The following is a 24101-nucleotide window of genomic DNA, read 5'->3' as shown; positions in this document are numbered from 1 at the left end:
AAGCAAAGTTGCATTTACTCATGCTGAAAAAGTATGATGAGATACTTGAGTAACCTCAAGTAACCTTTTAATACATTTGGAGAACATAAAGAAACACGAAATGCTGGTTTTGCATTCACAGCAACTTGTACACCTTTTCTCATAAATCAGGAGTACAGTTCCCGCAAACACTTTGCGACATACCAGTGGCATTGTTTTCCATTGGGTGTGCATACACATCATCTGACAAGGGGATGCTTGCTTTGACACTTTGCAGTAAAAACAAAACAACCCTGAAAGAGCTCTGTTGTTCCAGCAGCTGTGACCTATGAGATGTGGTGGAAAGACAGGACATGTCGTATAAAATGTAAAAGTGAATGCGTTGGGGGTTTTTTTTACTTCAAAAATAAAATATGAACACTGCACATATGTTGGCATCTAAATTAAAAACACAAACTCAGATTTTTTTTTAATATAAATTTTATCAAAATTTGTGCTTACCCAGAAATGTTGAGACAAAAAACATGGTCATTTATCATTTAACAATAAGGAGGCAGTGGGTGTTTTTTTCTTTTTTCAAGTGTAACAGATTGTCTCCTTTCACTGTTGTTAGAAGCATGACAACCCTCAATTATCTGACCAAGACCTTTGAGTCACTGTGATAGATCAACACTTCAAAAATGCTTGTGCTTTAAATCAGAAGGACTTACACCCCTTCCTTTTTCTGCATACATCACATAGTGCTAAGTCAAGGACAAATACTGACTGGATAGCAATTGCAAAAGCCTGAGAATTACCAAGACCTGAAATCACACAAAAACGTTACATAAACAAGAATGAAATGAGGTTAAAAATCATATTTCACTTTGACAATATGACTAAAATACTTAACACAGAAGCACTAGATGTCATGCATTAAGTACCAAAAAGGATTTCGTAGTGCAAGTATGCAATATTGTGCTATTACATACTGTTTCAGCATGAGTACATGCACATTTACAGTATGCTTGTTCTAACACAGTGGTCCCTTTTCAACGTTTTAATAGCATATTTCATGACATAAGTTACAAGATATAACTTCATAATGAAAGTGAGCACAGAAAACAGTTTAAAAAACAATAATCAAGGGCTGCATGTGATGCTACATAAACAAAGAGATGCTTAGCTTACAGGATATACCATTTGAAATGAAAACCTCATAAAAATGTTAAATTAGTCAAATAAGTGCTAAAGAATAATTTCCCTTGACAAAAAACAAAATACAATAAAGTCCAACATTGTCTTTATGTCACTAAAGGTCAGATTGTGATATACCTCACAGGATTATTAAGAATGACATTAAGTATTCATAACTGAAATATCCTTTTATGCAAGTAGCTGGCTGAAAATGAATCCTCTTGATTTAGACCGTTGTTTTCAGTTTATTACTTCTTTTTTTCATCGCGTCCAATTACTTTGCGTATCCAGGAGCTAAATGCGGAGACTTTGGTGTAGACACCAGGGGACTGCTGTGTCCTGCAGGCCTGACCCCAGGATGTGACCCCGTAAACAACCCAACCCCCTCCTGGGCGCTCACACACCAATGGACCTCCACTGTCTCCACGGCAACTGTCCACACGCCTTTCTGAGTGGATGCTGCCGGCACAGAGCATGCGGCTTGTGAAGGCTGTGTGAAAATGCTCCTGGCAATGGCGGCGTGGAAACAGAGACAGAGGAGCCTGCTGCAAGGTCTTGGAGTATGAACGGCCTGGAAAAGGAGAGAGCAGAGAACAGCAGGTTTCAAAGGTGCGCCTGAATTTATGCTCCAAAGAAAGAGAACAAGGTTTCAATGGGCAGCAGGAGGAAAAACTGCACTTTCTTCTGCATCTTCGGCAACATCAGCATCTCATGGCTCTCAGACACAGATCCAGCATTTAACTCTGACTGACAGCAGCTGCTACATGCTGTATGATGTGTGGGTTGTGAGATTAAATTTGGGTAGATTGTGTGTGCGATCATGATTGGATTTCAAGGAAAGTGAGGCAAACATACAAAAACGATGTGTTTATGACAATTATTCACAGTGAATTCTCATTTAGTGCCATCATCAAGAATTTCTGTTTATCCCTCAACTTAGATACAAAACATGACCTAGAACACATGACTGCATGTGGTTAGTGCAAAACGTAAATATAAAGTTAGCATGGCTCAACATGATGTTGAGCTGTTAAATGTTTACTCCGTTGAGTAATATTATCACATGGTAGCATGCTGATTTTAAACATTTAGCTCACAGTGCCAGACAGCCTTTAATCCTTGTGGTTATGAAGCAGTGTTTCACACGAGTATCACTTTTGCCAGTCAAGTTTAAATTTCTGAAACTTGACTGGCCAGTATGAAGGGGAACTGGGAGACAAGTCAGTTTCGAGCTTTGTGGCTTTCTTTATTCCACATGGTTCCCACGCTGCGTCTCTTTTTAAAAAAAAAAAAACAGCCTTTTTACACCTATTACAGCATACATAGCCTCCTAAAGGCCAAACAACAAGCAGCAACCCATTTTTGCATTGAAGCAAAAAGAACTGCGACCACAGCAACCCGTGGATTTCTACAATTGTGTCGCTGGGACAAACAACCAAACTAATGGACTGGTTCTTATATACCGCTTTTCTATTCTTCTGAGCACTCAAAGCGCTTCACCCATTCACACCCATTCGCACAAGCACATTTTTCCTAGGTGCTTTCTAACTGACATTCACACACATTCATACTCCGATGAACCTGCTCTACCACCTGAGCTCTGCAGCTCAGAGCTCTGGAGTTGTGAGTGGTTTCTTTCTGTGTGTCCTCACACCCTCTGAATAGCCTGCATTGCCTCACTTAAATAAGCTAATAAAAACACTCTTTTCCACAAACATCAATGTTCTATCACATGTACAGTCCACTACTTAGAATCCATGTGTGAAACACGCTCGGATCTTAGGGAGTGTGTGTTCTAGCTTGACCGTGTCCTGTGTTCTTTTGACTCACTGTGATTAATGACATCAGCGTGTAATTTAAAAATCACTAACAGATGTGCATGTGCGCATATGGTCAGGTGTATGGACAGAGACAGAAAATGAAGTCAAACAAGTACAATTTACAGCACTGATGACGGACTCGTCTTTACTTCATCTGGCTTTGCAGGTGACCTTTAAAAACACATTCAATTGAGAATAGAATTTTTCTGCTCTTTGGAGAATCACCCTTAACTGAATACAGAAACAACCCTTTGGGTGCACTTGTTTCCCTTTATCGCCTTACTGCTGAGAGTTTGTTTTTTTTAACACTGAGGGGCATCTGGAGGTCTCTGTTAGTTTTTAAATACGTTTTTTTGACAGCAGAAGTAATTGTGACAAACTATTTTCAGTTAACAATTAACATGGAACTGAAAACGTGCAAATGTGAGATTCTTGTGAAATCTATGTTGGCCTTGAGAGGTGAAAAGCACTGCAATGTAAGAAAACACAAGCAAATAGAATAAATATTTGCTTGGTTTTTGTTGTGTTTTATAGAAATAAATAACAAAACCATAAAACAAAATGGAGAGGGAGACAATAACGTGATGGACCAGCTCAAAAAGTGGCAAGCTAACAGCAAACACATATCTACAATATGAAATGAAGCATGTGATTAAAACACACATTGCCTCCATCTTTTTCCTCCCTCATATCTCCCACAGATGAATCCTCCGCTTTTTTGAGTGTTTCAAACTTGGTCTGAAAATCTCATCATTTGGTTTTTGTCATTTCCGCAGCTGGTCCATCATGATATCGCCTCCCCAGAAAAACCCTGTTGTGGTTTAAGAGATTTTTTTTCTACTATTGTGATTTATTCAACTTCTGTTGTGTTTTGTGTGCTGTTGCAGCGTTTTTGTATTTGCTGGTGTTATTTTAAGTTGCAGTGCATTTGACCTCTTGGAATCACTACAATACTGTGGCCCTGTGGCGTTAAAGATTTATGAATGAAGATTAAAGGGTATTTTGCATAACGTTGCATAATGTTTTGTGACTTCAGGTTATGCACCCCAGGTTATCCACTCAACACTCAAATACACATACACACCCTCACCTGTGTCGCCCCAGCCGGTAATGTGACAGTTGCTGGCTTGTTTGAGCACTCGCTCTTTCCTCATGGGCAGGCAGGCGGGAAGGACATGACGGCTGAATGACACACACTCTCCCGGCATCTTGTCCACTGCCCCCTGTGACAGCTGAACCAGGGCCAGGTCGTAATCATTGCTATGGGTGTGGTAGCTTGGATGGAGCACAATTTGATCGACACCATACTCCTCTTCATATTCCTCAGGGACGAGGGAGTGGTAATCTCCCACTCTAACTTTATACTGCTTGGTGCTGTTTCCATACCTGCAGAGAATTGTAGATATATATGTATATATACATATTATGTATGTATATGTATATCTACCTATCTATCTACACACACACACACACACACATATATATATATATATATATATATATATATATATATATATATATATATATATATATATATATATATATATATATATATATATATATATATCATCTATCTATATCTATATATATATATATATATATATATATATATATATATATATATCATCTATCTATATATATATATATATATATCATATATATATATCTATATATAGACACAGTAGTTTTATGAGTTATGGTAGAAAGAGCGTAAAATGCATGCATGCACAAAGCTCACAAAGCTGTACAATCCTCTAAAGTGACTGGCTCTGACTTTCAGGTTTCAGTACAAATACACAATGCTATTCTCTCAGCAACATTCACAAAACATCTGAAAAGTATGTTTAAATGTTGGGAGGAACAATCCAGCACAAAATATTCACGCAAAAATCTCATCTATCTCATAATCACAGCTTTGCACAGATGGAGTGACAGATTTGCTGTCACTCTTGTCTTTAGTCATACTCTGTTTGTTTAGACCAGGGGTAGGCAACTCCAAGCCTCGAGTGCCGGTGTCCTGGAGGTTTTAGATGTGTCCATGATCCATCACAGCTGATTTAAAGGGCTAAATGACTCTCCAGCATTTCTTGAAGTTTTCCAGAGGCCTGGTAATGAACTAATCATTTGATTCAGGTGTGTTAACCCAGGGTGCGATCTAAAACCTGCAGGACACCAGCACTCGAGACCTGGAGTTGCCTACCCCTGGTCTAAACAAACAGAGTATGACTAAAGACAAGAGTGACAGCAAATCTGTCACTCCATCTGTGCAAAGCTGTGATTATCTGACTCATAGCATGACATACCAGCGTTTTTCACACATTCAATTAATTCTTTGGTGTCTGGTGTCTTTGAAATGGAAAGGGAGGGACATAGAAAGGTGCACCAGAGTGCAAAGAAACGGGTAAATGAAGAAGAGTTAAAGAAGGAGCCAAGTCTCCGTGTCTCGTTACATATGGTGCAGTCTTTCCGGAAAGATCGCCTGACCTGGGAATGCTACCGGGTCCCTGGCAGAGCAGAGACACTGCTGACGAGCCTTTTGACTACGTAAATCTTCACAAGCACACAGTCACAAATACAGCTCACATTGACTATTTACATTAAAAAAGTAAATGAAGTGGCACGAGCAACCAGGCTTCCTGCGCTTAAGGCAAAATCTCCAGATTATGATGGATTTTTCACATATTGCTGCTGCTGCTGAAATCTGTGTGTAATATTATTGTTGGCACACCTGCAGCTGTACAGCTACAAGAAAATAATCGGTTTATGTGTTGGCTGCAATAAGATGAGACCATTTTTCATAAACATACTAAGAGAATCAAACAACATGGTCATGCTACTAAAGGTTGAACAGCTGCACTTATTTCATATTTAAGCCATCTGTACTTGTAGGCAAAATCGAGCGAACATAAGTGAATACACCAAGTTGCTCATCTAATTTCTCTGACCTAAAGGGCCGCATAGTATTACGTTGCTTGTTGCTGTGTGTAACTTTGTGCTTGTTTATGTATCACTCTATTTTGGAGTATACTGGATGAAAGGCGACACCGTGAAGTCGGAAGTCTTCACAGGTCTATGTCCTCTGGCTCGCATACAGCAAATTTCTTTTCATAGCTGTCATAACCGAGGCCAACAGCTTGAGGCATTGAAAAACGATATCAGGGAATTAAGCTGATTGACTATCACTATTGAAGTCCTAAATAGCAGAACTGGGTGGCAGTGGCACCGGTGAGACCTGCAGGGCATTTATGGCCTGTAGGTCACACCATAAATGCACAAAGACTCGCAAAGGTTAAACAGCGAGCGCAACACAAAACAGCACAAAATACTTTCACACCTCTGATGACTTTCACAATGAAAAGTGCCTTCAGGTGACTGCAGTTTAGACTTCATGAAATACAGATAAGCCTTAAAATTGCAGTGAAAACACGTCAAGAAGCTGTACTGTTCAAGGAATAGGCTAATAATGAGATGCTAATATTAGATAAACTTGGCTCTCATTCATCAGTCTTCCATGTTAGCCCCACCTCACAAGTTAAAAGGTGAGTTCCTTTAGGCTGTTTCTTAAGTAGCTCTGGCCCTCTGAATCAATAAAACGGCAGCCACACGAAAACTATGAGAAACGTTCTCTTGCAGCGCAAGAACAATTAAAGCATTATGTTTGAGGATAACTGTCGAAGGTTCCACAAGGCTTACAATGCAGCTTTTGAGCAAGTATAACAGTCGTCAGTTTAATCTTACCCTGGTGATTAACTAATCACCAAGTAATCACTACTACCTAAATCTACCTCCTGTAAGAAAGTATAGTTAATTTGGAGCACTTCCTGTGTATCGTTTCGAAGTAGCTGAAAGTAGCACTTTCACAGAGGAGAGGAGTTCTTGCATATACAGCCTCTGACAGCTAAAGTGGTCTGGAAATGGCTCAGGAAACGGCACTGGGAAAGATTTAGTGAAAGACTTCTTCCTCTCTGAAATGTGGAAACACTTGGATTTATAGTCATGGACCTTCTGGGGTCTTTACGGGGCTGTGGTTCTCCCACCAAACCCCACCACTGGAACTAAAACCCAGTAACAACCAAAATATATTATCAGTAAAATAAAGCCTGTACTGTGTAAACATTTAATGTGGACTATTTGTTTTTCCACTGCCTTCTCTACTGTATGCGTTAGGTGATAGATGTTCGGTTTGTGGCATCATGTGGAGGCCTCTAGTCCAGATGAAGTTGAGTTGAAGCAATTGCCTTTCTTCCTGCCACCTGCACCATAACCACAGCCAAACCAGCACTGAATAATGTTCAAATGTTCAGTTCTCAGCCCTTCATCAGTCTTGTGCATGCGCACACATTGTCGAGCTGCTTTGGGATGAATTCAAATATCCTACTTTATGCAAAACACTTTTAAGACTTAGCAAAATATGTGTAAGCACAATCCACATTTCCACTTCAAAAGTCTAATATGTGCGATATGAAAAAAGCCAGTGTATTTGTGTAATAGCGGATGTGTGTTTTTGACCTTTTGAAGCAGTGTGCCGAAGTGAGGACCCAACAGGTGTCAATGAGAGTTGCTCCACAAACCAACCTCCCATCTACTCGAGATCCTCGCAAACGGATAGCAGCCTGCCATGGCCAGCCACCCCTACAAAGAAAACAGCCAAAGAACTTTAAATTGTATCTTTAGGCACTTTCTTACTAGCAGCTTGTGACAGAAACATCAAATAAACACACACTTTGTATAACTTAAAGGTAAAATTGTATTTTTACAAAAAACAAAGAACTATTGGCTGAAAACGTGGCACATCTTGGCACGGTGTGTGCTCTTAAACAAATTAAGAATACTAGACAAGTGCAGGAAGTTCACCATTAATGAAGGGTGGGATCATCTTAATAGATTATAGAACCAAAAGGCAGCTGACATCCAAAAAAGAGAGGTAGATTTCCCATTTTCTTAGTTAAATAAAATGAAATAAGGGGTGGCTCAATACTGTTTCACAGTGTTGTGTATGGACCTGCTTTGTTTTAAAACATGCGTCCCCACACAATGTATCTTGATGTTTGTCTGCACACACAGTTTTCTTTGCCTATAGCCCTCAGATCAGCTGTTTTCTATCTAAGGTTTGCTTGAAAATGTGGCCATTATTCTTTATTCTAGATCTCTGACAGGATTTTTCCATGCTGGTATTAATCCCTGCTCTCCCTGCCAACTTACCTCAGAGAGTTTTCTCCTCCTATGATTCTCCTCTGGCGAGTGTGTATGAGCCGCAGACCGCAAATTGAGTCCACAGGATCTGACAGAGACAAAAGAGGGACCAGTGGTTGTGTATATTTGAGAGCCTGTGGGAGGGTGATGATTGCTAAACCATACATCTCAGCTCCAGTGTTGGTTTTATTAAATGTTTAGTCTGGTCAGAAGCATAATTCTTCTTTTCCTACTATAATATGAACCTGAATTCAATTAATAAATAAATAAAGTGATTCCTTTCACTGTTTGTCTATGTGATGTCCAAAACTACATGCAAAACGAGACAAAATACAGTCCTGCATTGGTTATGTGAGAAATGGTAGCATCAGAACATGTGCAGGTAATGGAGAGCATTTTGTGCGTCTGCCCTGACGTGTCACTGACAGGATGAAGCAATAATACTGTAAAACTCTCCATTTTACCATCTGGATACACACAGTCATCGAAGTCCCACACTTTCTGCTTAAACTCTTACGCTGGTCCTTTCTTCAGCCATTTATATCTTTTGAGTTTTCGGGTGTGTATAACATTTTGGACGTGTTTGCTAAACACAGTATAGTTTCCAGATGAATAATAGAAGCTCTATTTGTTTTCAGAGTTATAAAGTGAAAACCAGGTCCTGACTAACTGACTGACCTTTCACCACTTTGTAGCTGGGCTGCGGAGCTCCGTAGTCGCATATGACCCCAGCGTCCTCGCTGTGGCGGCAGTTGTGTGTTCCTGGAACCTCTTTGATACAATCAGCTAAAGAAAGCTCTTCACCAGTGCACTTCACATTGTCCACGTGGATGGGCCCCGTCCCTTCACCGAAGTATGCCATCACGCGGGCCTTTGCCACGCCACTTGAGAGGACAGACGTATACGCATTTCACTACATCGCTTTCTCAGTTATAGAAAACAAACACAAGAACAGGCAGAACTGTCCAAAAAGTAACACATTCTGAGAAACACACGTTCTTTATGATCAGAGGGGAAAAAAAGATCTGTGGCACAAATTAAGTAAAAAAGTAAGTCTTAGTAAAAATATTTAGATAACGTGGGAGATCTGATGGTAGTTCCGAAGAAGAGTTAGTGCCCACCATCAGTGGACCTGACAGATATAAAGTTCTATTATGGCCACAGCAATTTAAAATATATTGATGTAAAATAAAAGAATTATACTAAATATGGAACTGCACTGGAGCTCTGCACTTGTTTTTGCACAAGCAGCAACAATGGAAAACTCTGACAATGACCTTCTGTTGGTATTTGACATGGAGCAAAGTCTGTTGTGTAACATTCTAAGGAAAATTTGAATGTGCGGCGCATGCAGAACAGGCGTCTTTTGTTTATCTTTCAGCTGTAACAAGTCAGACAAACTGACTGACGTGAGTGATGAGGCTTTTTTCAAAATTCCATTTACAAATGTCTTTAAATAAGAGTTGAACATTATTTGTTGTTACATAGACCTGTTTAGGTGCGTAAGTGAAGGCGGTGACAACAAATTGGTTTAGATGTTAACATTTGACCTTCTCAGAATGTGACGCAAACTAGGTTGACAAAGGATAGCAAAACTTTGCACCATTATCTCACCCCTGACTTAAATTAGCAAAGAACTAACACACACTGGCCTGTAGGATGAACTTGTGTAGGTACAGACTGTAACTGTGAATTTAATTAAGACTGATAGATAACAGAAAGAGAAGGTCTTATGTTGCATCCCTGGAGTATGTTGGGTGACAGGTCTCGTTATCCACTGGGAACCTTGTGTCTCTTACTTACTCATCTAATGTTGTATCTGTGTGTTCAATAGCTCCCTAGACAATGTATGTAGAAAGTGACCCTCCGAGTTGCTTGGAGCAACGCCTAAAGACTGACATCATGCTGGCTTGGTGTATCTCCGAGGCAACCCGCGGTTAACGTACAACAACAGTTAAAAAAAAGAGCTGCTTTGGCTATAAACCACTCAAGTTGGAAAGGAGGGCCAAGTGTTTTCTCAGGCATCATATTTCATGTGCTTCCATTAATATTCCTTGCGTTCAGCCCCATTGTAAATATACCCATTAGCTAAAGAACATTTTTTTCTCTGTTTATTTTATTGGAAGTGAAGCTCTTGATATTAGGACAATCTTTGTTAGCAAGTACTCTGCAAGATAAGCAGAGTTGTTGACAAGAACCATGCCTCTGCCACAAGACTTCCGCATTTGTGCATGACATAGCTGTGGAAAAAACCATCCATATATCCATCTTTTCTGCTCATCCAATTCAGGTTTGTTGGAGTCTGGAGCCTATCCCAGCTGCCATAGAGTGGGAGGCGGGGTAATCTGTATAGTTGTGTACATATACATATATGTGTATATTTTTTATCACCACCAGAGCAACCTGCAACCCTTGCAGACCATTCACTACATCCCGTATGAGACAGAATGATAATTCCAACATGGCTTTACATGCCTTTAACACACTTTCCACTAGCTCTCTAACATTTATGCATTCCAGATGTGGCTTTCATCTGCAAACAGATGTGTCACAGAAAACTTGGTGACTTAAGGCATGAATATCTTTGCTGAGGAGTGATGAGAAAGGAAATAAGACAGTTTGTTATAGTAAAGTTTTCCCTTGTCATCTCATTGTCATTGTTCTTGAAAACAAAAAGGCGTCTCAGAAGAAAATGAAAAGGAGGCCTCTGGACAAGTGCCAGGAAACATATCCGATACTTGAAATGTGACTTTTGCATCATTAGCCTGTGTTTTAAATCGAATGTTTATTTTTGTAAAGGTAACAGAAAGGTCACCATAAAAAGCTCATACCAAAACATCTTAACAACTACAATCAAAGAAAGAAAATTAATAAATAATGAAACGCAGTCATTTTTTATGATTTATAATCCACTGTAGCTTTTTTTTTTTAAAAACTGTAAATAAACTTGAGCATTTCAGACGTGTGATGAAGGCAACATGGAAGCAGGTAAGGATTGTGAGATGAAGAAATGGGGTGATGGATTTTGCAAACCGAGTAGATTCAGTCTGGATTCACTTACAGTTTTTGCTCGTTGCTTGAACACTATAAACCCATGCTTAGACTAAAGTAACACAACTTGAAGCTTTTGTTACCATACCCCAAACACATGTACCCATACCTTAAACAAAAGTGCTGCTTTGCACTCTGGTTGCAATTATGCAACACACTTACTCCTTTATGCAACACACATGGTCCTGCATACTACACTCTATTTCATACATAAGACACTTCGTTCAAAAATGAAATTTCAGGGTGCCATTTGGAAAACACATGTATCCAAAATACAAAACACATCGGGTAATTGCAACCACTCAAATACACACCTGAAGGCACTTACTTGCAAAACTGAACACCAATTAGCCAACCACAAAAAGCCCTCAGTTTAGCCAATTCAAGAACTTTGCAAGCATGGATGGAGGGAGAGCAAGAGGAAGAGGAGGAGGAGGTCAAAGAGGCCATGCACGGACCCATATTTCTGATGATATAAGAGCAACTTTGGTGGACCATGTCATCAACCACGGCCTGACTATGAGGGAAGCTGGGCAGAGAGTCCACCCACATCTAAGCCGCTTCACAGTGGCATCTGTAATAAGAAAATTCCGACTAGAAAACAGGTCTGTCTTCATCTCACTGCCTTCTACTCTACTCAGATGGTTTTCATAGTACTGTTCTACAGTTACCATATCAAGTGTACAGGGTATTGCAGGGTGCTAATGCTCCTTTTGCAGCCAAAGTGGTAGTTTCTGTGAAACATAGCATGATTACTTATATTGAAGTACAGTGGATGATACGGTATATACAGTAAAGTACTGTAAGAAAAATAAGCAAACCAATGACAATATGTGGTTGTATTTCTCTAGAATGACTCGAAGACCTTCTGGGGGAGGACGCCAACGCCTGTTCACACAACGGCAGGAACTTGCTGTTGTGGACCTAGTGAGGGCAGACAATGCCATCCGTCTCCACCAGCTACGACGGAAAATACTTGCAGACAGGCGAGTGTTCAGCAACATAGACCATGTGAGCATCACCACCATCAGACGCATCTTGGGTAAACACAGCATCACCATGAAGCAGCTCTACAGAGTCCCATTCGAGAGGAACAGTGACAGGGTCAAAGGACTTCGAGCTGAATATGTACGGGTACGTGTAACTGTCCCTTACATTTACAATAGAGTATTGGTGAAGTCCAGTAGCAGCTGAATATGTACCATATCAGTACCACATGGATCCATTCTGAGAGCTACACAGGTACCTGTGTGATGGGGTTCTGTATGTGTAGCACTGTAGTACAGTAATATGTTCCCCTTTTTTTCAGAGAATCTTGGCCATGGATGGAGCTGCACAGCCTCATGAATACATTTTCATTGATGAAGCTGGATTCGACCTGAGCAAAACAAGACGACGGGGTCGTAATGTAATTGGCCAAAGGGCAATTGTGCACGTCCCAGGGCAGCGCGGGGGAAACATCACATTATGTGCCGCCATATGCCTTCGAGGGCTTCTGCACCATCATGCAATACTAGGTCCATACAATAGCCAACACATACTCACATTTCTAGATGCTCTCCATGATATAGTTGTACAGAACAGACCAGATCAGCCCAGGTTTGTGGTGATATGGGATAATGTCAGTTTCCATCGGGCTGCTCTGGTCCAGGCCTGGTTCTCCAACCAAAGTCAACTTGAAGTGGTATGCTTGCCCCCTTACTCACCATTTTTAAACCCTATAGAGGAATTTTTTTCGGCTTGGAGATGGCGAGTATATGACCGCCAACCACATGCCCGCATGCCTCTTCTGCAGGCAATGGAACAGGCCTGCGGCGACATTCAGGTGACAGCAATCCATGGATGGTTTCGACATGCAAGAGGATATTTTCCCCGGTGCCTAGCGGGAGAGGACATTGCTTGCGATGTTGATGAGGTCCTGTGGCCAGACCCCAACAGACGGCGGGATCCATGAGCCCACTTATGCACAATTGTCATGGTTTTTTGTGTTTACAGTATAGTGTTTTTTCTATTGCAGTATTATTGTGTTGTTGTTTTTTTTGCTTTATCTGAATTCATGGTACTGCAATGTACAATATTGAGTAGGTCTATTCGCGTTTTTGGTTGTTTGAAAATGTGTCTCCTGTAAATGTGCCTTCTGAATAAACAATGGAAATCAAGGACTGCAGTGTTTTATATAAAGAAGACTAGTGTGTTCCCCCTGATCTGTCAGTGTTTGCATATGATGCAAGTATGTGTCATTTTGTCAACAGAGTTACATTTTGACAAAGGAATGTCAGGTTTTGACAGCAGAGTTTAGGTTTTGGGAGTAGAGTTTCAATTTGGCACAGATGTGAATGGTATATTTCCCAGTGTTGTGTCATGTGTACTTGTGTGTACAGTTTTGGCACAGAGAGTGGAGTTTTGCAAAATGTGTTCAAGCAGTGGGCAAAAACTGTAAGTGAGTATAATGTACGAGGAGATCACATTGCATTTCTACAACTTTCAGCTAAGCTTTTCTCAAACACTTCACAGTACCTCTGTTTCAGTGATGCTGATCCTGTCCATAAGTGCTTGCACTTTTTTCTTTTTAACCAGTTTTATTATTTTCTGACATACTGTCAATCAAAGGATTGGTTGGGACATAATGAGCTAGTGAATCAATGCTGTGTGTGTGTGTGTGTGTGTGTGTGTGTGTGTGTGTGTGTGTGTGTGTGTGTGTGTGTGTGTGTGTGTGTGTGTGTGTGTGTGTGAAATTAGCCGATTCCAACTTAAATACCTATATCCCAACTGCCTGCAGACAACCTCAGCATCATGATCAGTCCATCCATCATCACAGACAGTCCCCCACTGACCGGACAGATAGAGCTCGACACGCCCTTCTCTAGGGCTCTCTCCTCCTACTAGTCTCACTGGTACACCTGAAGAACACATACACACACAACAGTTTAGGCTGACAGTGCATGAAGATCACATGCTGGCTCAGTTGATTGAAGATGTCTAACACCCAGAGTCTTGAAATGTTCAAAGAAGCAAACATTCCTCTAACAAACCTGATCTGTCTAGTGAATAGAAGCATGTGTGTACATGCCCTCTACAAATAAAGTAGCTGGAACACCTGTCTATGTTCTTGCACGAAAACACAGTCTGTGTGTGTGTAGTTGTGTGTGTGTGGTTGTTTATCTTTATCTTTATTGGCTCTCATCTCATTTTTTCACACGCACACACTTTCTCTTGTTCTTTCTTTCAAGTGTTCGCTCACACTGTTAATCAAATCAGTATAAGCTCTACATTGATCTAATAGTTGTGAGCATACAGATGCCCCAAAATGCACACACAAACGCACACACTCACACCAAACACATTTAAGTGTATACTAATGTCTTTCCCGTCGGTAGACATTTTCAGGATCAGTTTACATTCTTTCTAAGTTTCAGCTAAATCTGATTTTTTTTGTTTTGCCACTGAATCAACATACCTAGATCGAAAGAAGAAAGATTTTCTCATGGAATTTTCTTTCTTTGCGTCCTTCTTTGTTTCTTTAAGAGATCATTTCAGAGATATCATTTTTTTGTGCTTCGTAGTCTAAACATTCCTAAGCAGGGAACCTCAGTATAAAATGATTCTGGCTCTATTACAGTAAATGAAATACCAAAATTTTCTTAATGACTGTGCTTTTGGGACATAGGACATTTAGAAGGGTGAGATTTAGGGGAGAGAGAATTAATTGTGGGAATGTTTACATCTTAGTTGGTGTTGGCAATTAAGGAAATGTTTGTCCATCCTTAGAAACACAAACAGTTCTTCCTGTCTTAACACACACACACACACACACACACACACAAACACACACAGAATTGTGTTTAATCAACTAGTGAACATTACCTATATAATTTTCTTCAGATTACCCCAGTTTTAATCATAACCTGTATCAAGTGCCAACATTAACATAAAAGGCTTTAGTGTAGATTTTAATGATTTACATCAGTGAGCTCTGTTCAGGAGGGAAGGTCTTTTCAATGTGACTATGTGGAGCCATATTTATATCCCCTCAGCATGAGTAATAAAAGTAAAGATATGCACACACACTACATTACTGCTCTGACACGGCCTTAATGTGATGATCTATCACAACAGAGAGTTAAAGTGAAAGGCTGAGTGCCTGGTTTATCCTGCCTGGCTAGTTACTTTTTTCCCTTTTCCAAAAACAACACAGCCTGATCTGTCTTTGGCATGCCGAGGGATGAAGTGGGGTTTTGCTCACACATGTAAACACTCAAACGCAAACACGTAATCAGACGCGCATACAAATGCTCCACAGTAATAACAGAATTCTTGAGTTGCATTTTTGTGGGGTAAGAGCGTCCCTGAGGCTATTGCCAAACAATGTAAGCCATCTAAACCCACCAAATTAAGCAGCCATTTCATTTTGTATGCGCTCTCTCTACACAAACTTCAAACCTGCCCTCACTCAGGATGTAAAAAACACAGTGTTTTCTGTGTCATGGGCTAGACTTATTAGACTTGTGCACGCGACATTTGCAGAATGATCTGAAACCTGAGACATCTGAGCCATACAGAGATGTATGAAACTTTACCCGCCAGCATCTCTTACCCTTGCAGAACTTTATTGCTGTCTGGAAGCTATAGACATAGATCTTGTGTTATGCGATAGGTTGGCCATACTAGTGCACTGGTGCCTGGCAGATGTGATTGTACCATCAGGACTTATAGGTAAAGGGTCTGTAGTGGAGTCATTTGATCATGATGACTTTACCATGATGCCAAGTTATTAAGGCTGGAAAAACCAACTGACAGCTGTGCTTACTAGAGTTAGCATGGCTTATATCATCCTCTCCCTGTGTCTCTTGAAAAAGGCTGACTTTGTTTTTCTACACACGATGAGGTTTAATTGCCTGCAGGTTGCGGCAGACATGTCAGGAACAGATTTCAGATCAGCTTGCCCTTCCATTATCTGTTTTTATGAAAGGAAAGGCAAATTACAAAGACGTTTTAATCATTTGGCTAAACCCACCAAATTAAACAGCCATTTCTCCCTGATTATAAAGTTGGCCTACAAGTGGAAAGCCAGGATACAAGAGTCCTTCATAATTTGTATTTTTGTTACTAAGAGTAATAATTTTGTGTATTTATTAGTCTCCCTTGTTACATTTGCTTAGCCCACTAATCCTAAAAGGATCTATCAGAATATCTCGTGCAGATTATATCTGCCAGGCCCACTGATGGTGGCATCAGTGGGCCTGGCAGATATAAAGTAATATTGTTGTAACAGCAATTTAAAATACATTTATGTAAAATGAAAGAATTATACTAAATATAGTTCCATATTTAGTATAATTCTTTATGTGTGTTTTCTGCACTTTGTTTTTCTGTAAACAGCAACAATGGAAAACTGGCAATGACCTTCTGTTCAGTATTTGAAATGAAGCAAAGCCTGTTGTGTAATTCTAAGGAAATTTTGAATGCGTGGTGCATGCCCAACAGACCAGATTTATTATCTTTGATGTTGATCTTTCAGCTGTAATAGGTCCGAACACCTGACTGACACACAAGTGACATTCTGCTGATGAATGGAAACTAAATTCATTTCTTGGAAAGTACAACAGTTTGATTGACTCCTGGGGAATCCCATTTATGCAATGAGGCGATCTCTACTGGGCCAAGGCCAACCAAACATGAGAGGGGGAAAAACAAAATCCACTGATCAGCAATACTGAAAGTCTTAATATAGACTAAAATCAGTAAAACTGGAGAGCATTAAAATATCATAAGGGGATGTAAAAATACACTTCTTTCTTATGATGAACTACGAGCCCTGAATTATATTTCTGAAAAAACAGTATGAATGTAAATGTGTGCATAACAACCTCTTTTCCTAAAACATTATCCAGAAAGATTTAGAGATTATGCATGCCTGCACGCCCAATATATGTCCTATGTTGTTATAATAATCCAGCCTAAAGCTTCAACTAGCACTATGCTTCAAAAAAAAACTGTGCCATATATATATAGTCACATACAAGTTGCAGTATACATAACCACATACAAAACCATGCATCTCTCCCATATATAACCTTTTAATGTATTCTCTTACTGATTGGAAGACCCTCTCCATTGTGCTCAGGGTTGCATGCAATGTTAACATCTTCCTGGTGTGTACAGTCGTGGTGCAGCCACTCCCTCCTGTTGCACAGCAATAAACTAGGTTCTTTCCCCGTGCAGCTCACATCATCCAACAGAATAGGACCTAAGCCCACCCCAAAGCGTGGAACTGGAGTATCTGGCACTCCAGGAGAGAGAGTCTCTCCGAACCTGCACATGCAGACACACATCCGCAATCAAACAAACATGTTTAAGTTATTTATGAGCAATGATTTGGAATAAATACAAAGGTGTGTGAACGGGTGGGAAATACTTTACATTACCTGTAGCCAAGCTGTCGGCACACCACTTGCGTGTTTGAGTTTGTCCAGCCGTCGTCACACACCGTTCCCCACTGACCACGGTAGAAGATTTCTAGACGTCCCTCGTGGCTGCCGGCACCCCCAACCAACCTAATAGTACCATCTGGAGAGAAAGTGAGAGAGTGATTGGGGATAAACGGGTCGAGAGAAAGAGAAATCTCCTTTTGAATGTGAATAAATTTCTTCTAGATTTCTTTCAAAAGTCACATATTTTACTTTTATCGTTTTTTTAAGTTTTGCAGGAAATAACGGAGCACAGCAAAGCTATTAACTGCACTGTAAACGTTCAGAGTGTAATTACTGATGTTGTAATGAACAAAAAAGCTCTGGTCAATCCTGTCTGAACCAAATGCACCAAGATGTAATTTACCAAAGGTCAGCCTAAGGATTTATTGGTAAGAATTTAAAGTATCATGTCACATTTGACCTTTGACCACTCCTTCAAGGTCAAAAGACTGACTAGATATGAAGGTCAAAGAGTTAATAATGCTATATAGCACTTTTTAAAACTGTTTCTTACTGCCGCTGTAATGACAAAATATACACATATAGCGAATGATATAGTAAGATTACAAAAATCACAATATTTTATTATGACTTTCTCATGTAACTGACAGTAACAGGTTATAATTCTTTAAATACATAACAATTGGAATACATATACAATGGATCTGAAAAAGTTTCTTTTTATGGGGGGGGGGGTAACAAAAATCAAAATTATGTCAAGGATATTAAAATGAGTTTCCACAGGGCACTAAAACAGGCCAATTGTTTTTACTACAGACCTCTTCTACTCCCGTAAAGGTAAATACAATCCAGAGGCTGAGCTGCCTTGGTGAAGGTTTGCGCTCTCAGAGTGCTTCTTGTTGTTAATGTTATCAGTTACACCTGTGCTTGATACGTCAAAAATGTGGGAAGAGAGAGCAACAAAAGCAAAAAGCAAAATCTTTAAGGGTCATGGGAACTTCCTGATGTTTCCGGTATAAGGTGAGAAGCTTTGATTTCTATATATATAAACATGTCTGTGTGTATCCCACTTTGATGTCTTTGCTCCTAACAATGATTATTTGGTGATCTACCTGTAAGAGGATTGCAGGAGACCCCTGCATCTTCAGAGTGCAGACAGTTGTGTTCTCCCCATGCACTTTTTGGACATTGCTCCAGAGTGAGCTCATTGCCTGTGCAACGCACCTCGTCCAACCACAAGCGGCCTGAACCCTTGCCAAAATGTGCCTGGCCCCATGCCCTTGCAACGCCACTACAAAGAAAAGGAAAGATGCAGAATTCTAAGACATTTTAGCTCTAGTAATACTAATGCAAAACACATGTGCTCATTGGACATGACGTACAAAATGCAGCGCATACAATACCGTATCCTTTTCTCCTTTAATTTAGAGGATTTACAGAGTGAGCACATTATATGTCATTTTTAATATCGGGACACTGCTTGTCACGCACATCCCTGCAAATGTAAACATTGCGATGTATTTGCTCCCTGTATAGCGCTGCTAAATATGCATATCTCTGTGGTGCAAGAATTCTAGCAGGAACAATGAGCCTGATTCACTGTCTGACCCCCAGATGTTCTTTACTGCTTGCTCCTCTTTCTCTGTGTCTGAATAGAAAGAATACTTGTCATACTTTTGGAGACAGAGGGAGAGAAAGACGGAGGGATACCCGCACAAACTCATCTCCAGCTGCCTTCTGTATCTTTCTGCCACACATTTTTTTCTCACTTCTGTCACACCGGCAGTGTATTTCCTTTATGCTAATTTGAATATGAACATTTGTATCATTGTGTGTGTTTGTGCGTGCGTGTGTGTGTGTGTGTGTGTGTGTGTGTGTGTGTGTGTGTGTGTGTGTCAATACGACTTAACCTCAGCCCCAGCTGTCGACACACCACCTCTGCATCACTGTCATCCCATTGGTCATCGCAGATGGAACCCCACTCCCCGGCATGGAGGACCTCAACCCTGCCCTCTGACATTGACCGGCCTCCCACCAGCCTTATGGGAAGGGACACACCTGCTGAAGTGTGAGCAAGCAAAAAGCACACAGTATGCTGCTTTTTTATTTGTATATTTTTAAAGTATATATTTATTGAAATTTGTAGTTTGTAAGATCATTTGATTTCTTTCAACTTATTCTCACAAACCTCCCATGGCAGATCTATAATTACCTGGCTGCTGGTTGCAGGTAACAGCTGCAACCAGAGAACACTCCTCGCCATTCCAGGTTGCCTTGGGACACTGGAGCAGGTCTGGCTCTTTGCCTTGGCAATGGACTGCCGTCCAGTGGAGCTTGGCTGTGCCTGGACGGAACAGAGGAACTGCTCGAGCGCGACCTGAAAATCTGGAAGAACATCAAAAGGGAAACATGTTAGTTATAGTAATTTGAAAAGCTTTTTAATATTCCAGCTGACACTAACCCATCCACCCCTCCATCCGTTTTCATAATTATGGTCACGGGTTGACTAGAGACTATTCCGACTCACACTTGGCCAGAAACAGTCCATAACAGGGCTACTACACTCTCACATCATCTCTGCGGCCAATTTAGAAGGAGTCATTAACCTAACATGTCTTTTGAATGTTAAAGGAAACCAGATAACCTGGAAGTAGGTACAGGGAAAACATGCAAGCTCCACACAGCACCATCATGCCACCTGACACTGATCCAAATCTCATTTAATAACAAGAGTTACAAATTACAAGCAGGCAGCTTTATTAACCTGCTAGCAGTAAGCTTGAGCTGTCTGCACATGCATAATCTGTTGCTCTGGGCCAATGCCGTTAGTAGTCCTTACACCCAACAGCTTTCAATAATTAAGCATGTGAAAGTCATCACCAAGCACTCCAAATGACATATGCCTGACATTTGCCCTTCTTCCTTTCTGCTGTGGACTTTCATTGACTCCTGTGTGAGTACAAACACACGCGGGCAAGTGTTCGTATCAGAACGTGTGCCAGCGCTGGTGTTAGTGACAGCATGTGCAATAAGTCAAAGAGTTTCTCTGTTCTCCAGGGAGAGCAGGACAGTTTCTCAACTGACTATGGACTGTGCTGTTATATACAATCTGACTACAGGCTCCCTTGAGAAGCATGACAACATCTCATAATCAAGTCCACGAGACACAGTAAGAGGCACATGTGAAAAACAGAAACAGAGAACGGACGAGTATGCGAGAAACAACGTAAACGGCACGACACTCGAGGTATTTAAGTGCCTCTGGGGAATAGAGGGCTGGAATGTAAGAGTCAAACAAGAAGCGTCGAGCAGAAAAGAGGAGCGTGCCTGAATGAAGCTCTGTTAGCAGTTATGAATTTAACGGCAGATGGTGACAGAACCTGCACCTCTGTCTAAAGACGTATGTGAGAGGGAGGGATAAAATAAATACCGCACATTTAAGCATATGTGTACGTGTTTGTGCTCTCTCTCACCCCTTGCCCAGCTGTCTGCAGACCACTGTAGCATCTTCGTCTCCCCAGTCGTTGCTACAAATGGACCCCCACGTTCCCCCAAGGTACACTTCCACCCTGCCATCTAGCTTGGAGCGGCCACCTTGCAGACGGACAGAGCCTGAGATGGAAAGACGGTTGGAGAAAAGTAGATGTAAAACTGTATGTAATGTGCAAAAGAATCTTTTTGGGGAACACCTGAGTTTAAAGTGGGGGGGGGGGGCTAAAACTGGCACAAAGTCAGGAGAGAAAAAGAGACACTATGCGAGCTCTAAAACACACATAGATCACCGGCCATGTTTTCATGTGTGTTTCACCACATCACACAAAAAAATAAGACAGTAATGTCAAAAAGTGAAATATTAAAGAATGCAAACGATATGTCTGATTGTTTATTTTAAATGTCACACCTTTTGATATTATCTATCTGCACAGCCAGTTCCTTCAAAAGTGGAGAGACGTGTTCTTCCTGTGCTGCCCCACAATGCAATTCATGACCTAAATATTTATAACCCATAAGATCAATATGATATAAGAAGAATAAGATAAATATAAGATGATTACAAAATGTGTTTTTCAGATTTGTTATTTGCAGGTATAGTCGTTCAGTGTGTGAGCATGCATCAGGGTAACCTGATTGCTTTACATTGTAAAGTAAGAAGCTTACAGCGAATGCCTGGGTGCACATCCATGCCAACGCACACTCACACAAATTCATGCCCCTAAATATTCATAGGTGCCTGAGCACCCTGTGGCTGTCTTCCATGTGCAATTGTAAACACACTGAATCTGAACACCTGACTTACCGGCATGTAATTGTTAAAACGTTCAATAACTGACACCAAAACTGTAATGTAATACAGCTGCATATGGATTTTTAAAAAAGGAAGAGCTGAAAACACAAATATTTTCATATGAACAATTACATTCACACCCTGGTAAACCAAAGGTATGGTAGGCTTTAATGATTCCATGGGTGGATGCTCTATGACTCAGCTGCACAGTACTGTAAAAACACATGTATCAACAGCTTCTCAGCCCCTATAAAAATGTTCATTCCATTCATGTTGGCCTTTTATCTGCTGTAGCATGTCTTGAATCCTGCTCATCTGGGGATTTCACCTTCTTCTAGGTGTAATATTTGTAGCCACGTTGTACAATTTCGAGGCTGTTAATGCCTATAAAACACAATAAAGCTGCTGCTACTAGGCCTGCGTGTTTACCTTGTTTACAGTCGCAGTACCCCCAGTCTACTCTGCCTCTGTGGTTCCTAAAAAAGCACCAGGGTCGGATTCGGCCGTCCGGGTTGCGACAGTGGTTGTGCTCGCCTATGCCTTTGCCCGGGTACCGTTCGTCGAAGCCGGAGACTTCGGTCCAGTTCATACACCGGGTGCCGGACTCAGTGACGTCTATCGCTCCCCGGTAGAAGCCGTCTTTCCCACGACTCCCGGCACAGTCGGTGAACGGCAGGATGAATGAAGGGACGCTGCTGGCATAACAGCGAGTGCTGATCGCAGCCAAAAGAGCGGCTTTTAAAACAAAAAATGGCACATTCATGTTAGGGCTATGACGGATCCTATCATCAGCTAAGGGTTTCCACGCGTCCAGTCAGCCTCTCGCCCAGCCGTGGGACGAGAGTGAGAACGCTGCGGATCGATGAAACCCCTTTTTCTTTTTTGTATAGGCAAGGCAGTCCTCCAACGAAAATTCAATAACATGGGCTACATGATGGAAGTAATTTTCCTCAGATGACTGATTTGACCAACTGTAGTGTACCTATATTTTCAAATAGGAATGTTTTTTTAGATCTTTTATTTTGGCATTGTGTTATATGTTTCAGTACCCTTTACTACTCATTACCCACTCGACCAAGTAGTTTAGAAATATTCTATAAAATACAATCTACAACTCCTCCTGACGCACAGCATTCAAATGCTCTCAAACATGAGGGCATTTGCTCCAATAACATAAAACATGAAAATGCATGGTATAGACCGTGGTGTTGTTATTTTTATTGCTCGAATTATAAGTATTCAGTCATTTGGAGCCGATTTGTAAGGACTTAATTTGAGGTGCGTTCTTGCAGTTGAGCTATCTGAAGCACTTGCTTTTATCATTTTGCACAATCTTCTCCTTTAAAAATGAATACGCTCCATTGTCTATCGCAACTTGAATCCTTTGTGACTGCAAGAGTTTAAAAACACGAGTTAAAAGATTGTGAAATATAACAAATGCTAAGAATTACTTATCAGTGAACCAGTGCATGAAAACGTATCACCAATAAAGTCAGCGACGAAATCATCGCAGTGAGGTGTAGTGATGGGTCGTTCGCGAACGAAATGGCTCTTAGAGCCGGCTCTTTGACGTGAACGACGCGAGCCGACTTTTTATCGCGAGCCGTCACGTGGGTTTTTTGTTTTTTTTTTCTTTCTCTCAGCCTCTCTCTCGCACTTTTTTCCCGCTTCACTCTGCACGCGGGCCTTGTGCTTTACGCTGGGCAGAGGGGGGAGGGGCGGTAGTTACACTCAGTAGCACAGGAACAGAGCCAGAGAGAGAGAAAGAGAGGCAGGGACAACAACATTAGAAAGGTATAGTAATCATCCACAACTATTTTCGGTTGCAGATGATAAAGGATTGAGAAAGTTTATTCATGCAGGTCCATATGACAGAGAATATGCATGTTCTTTTAGTTTTCATATTATAATTTATATTTAATTGTGTTGTGGTTTGCAGTGTTTTGTGTTCTTTTCACTTTAAATTTGTGAAAGGAAAAAGCTGAAAATTTAAATAGTTAAAACTTGAAATGTGAATAGTTGATTTTTGTATTATATGATTTATTTATTACATTTTATGTGGAGTGAATAAATAAAAGTATATTTACGGTGGCCCCTAGAGACAAAGCACATACAAACTTCAAATCACGTACGAACTCTGAAGCATGTACAAACTCCAAAACACGT

At 40.8% G+C, this 24101-nt stretch overlaps 2 protein-coding genes across 3 annotated transcripts; one reads left to right on the top strand and one right to left on the bottom strand.

Annotated features, from left to right (window-relative positions):
* Positions 1 to 418: 418 nt before the first annotated feature.
* Positions 419 to 22815, bottom strand: prss12 (serine protease 12). 2 transcript variants are annotated; one of them, XM_085276824.1, is made up of 13 exons: positions 22365 to 22815; positions 21124 to 21262; positions 19863 to 20035; positions 19561 to 19708; positions 18763 to 18941; positions 17645 to 17786; positions 17314 to 17531; positions 13978 to 14119; positions 8847 to 9052; positions 8178 to 8256; positions 7485 to 7607; positions 4066 to 4361; positions 419 to 1726 (listed from the first exon to the last, which is right to left on the bottom strand). In XM_085276824.1, exons 1-13 carry the CDS (start codon positions 22696 to 22698, stop codon positions 1404 to 1406), a joined length of 2502 nt encoding a protein of 833 aa, XP_085132950.1. In that variant the 5' UTR covers positions 22699 to 22815; the 3' UTR covers positions 419 to 1403. The 2 variants fall into 2 exon arrangements, with proteins under 2 accessions (XP_085132950.1, XP_085132949.1); XM_085276823.1 differs by having other exon boundaries at positions 420 to 1726; positions 19561 to 19711.
* Positions 12071 to 13455, top strand: LOC146572595 (uncharacterized). The gene is made up of 2 exons (XM_085276825.1): positions 12071 to 12353; positions 12529 to 13455. The coding sequence occupies exons 1-2, from the start codon at positions 12072 to 12074 to the stop codon at positions 13171 to 13173; spliced, it is 927 nt and encodes a 308-aa protein (XP_085132951.1). The 5' UTR covers position 12071; the 3' UTR covers positions 13174 to 13455.
* Positions 22816 to 24101: the final 1286 nt, after the last annotated feature.

This window comes from Mchenga conophoros, linkage group LG6 (assembly GCF_057382185.1).
Source record: "Mchenga conophoros isolate Kocher_MC1m ecotype Shallow Benthic linkage group LG6, M_conophoros_male_GT1.1, whole genome shotgun sequence".
In the NCBI taxonomy this organism is placed as follows: Eukaryota; Metazoa; Chordata; class Actinopteri; order Cichliformes; family Cichlidae; genus Mchenga; species Mchenga conophoros.
This window is presented reverse-complemented; position numbering and strand designations above follow the sequence as displayed.

What these genes read in the sequence shown, in the direction of transcription:
- LOC146572595 (XM_085276825.1), top strand. Translation starts at nt 12,072, where the DNA reads ATGACTCGAAGACCTTCTGGGGGAGGACGCCAACGCCTGTTCACACAA. An exon ending in TTCGAGCTGAATATGTACGG is followed by an intron (nt 12,354 to 12,528) that starts GTACGTGTAACT and finishes CCTTTTTTTCAG; the next exon opens with AGAATCTTGGCCATGGATGG.
- prss12 (XM_085276823.1), bottom strand. Translation starts at nt 22,698, where the DNA reads ATGAATGTGCCATTTTTTGTTTTAAAAGCCGCTCTTTTGGCTGCGATC. An exon ending in TGCCGACAGCTTGGCTACAG is followed by an intron (nt 17,532 to 17,644) that starts GTAATGTAAAGT and finishes CTGCATGTGCAG; the next exon opens with GTTCGGAGAGACTCTCTCTC. An exon ending in TCGGCACACTGCTTCAAAAG is followed by an intron (nt 4,362 to 7,484) that starts GTCAAAAACACA and finishes AATTCTCTGCAG; the next exon opens with GTATGGAAACAGCACCAAGC.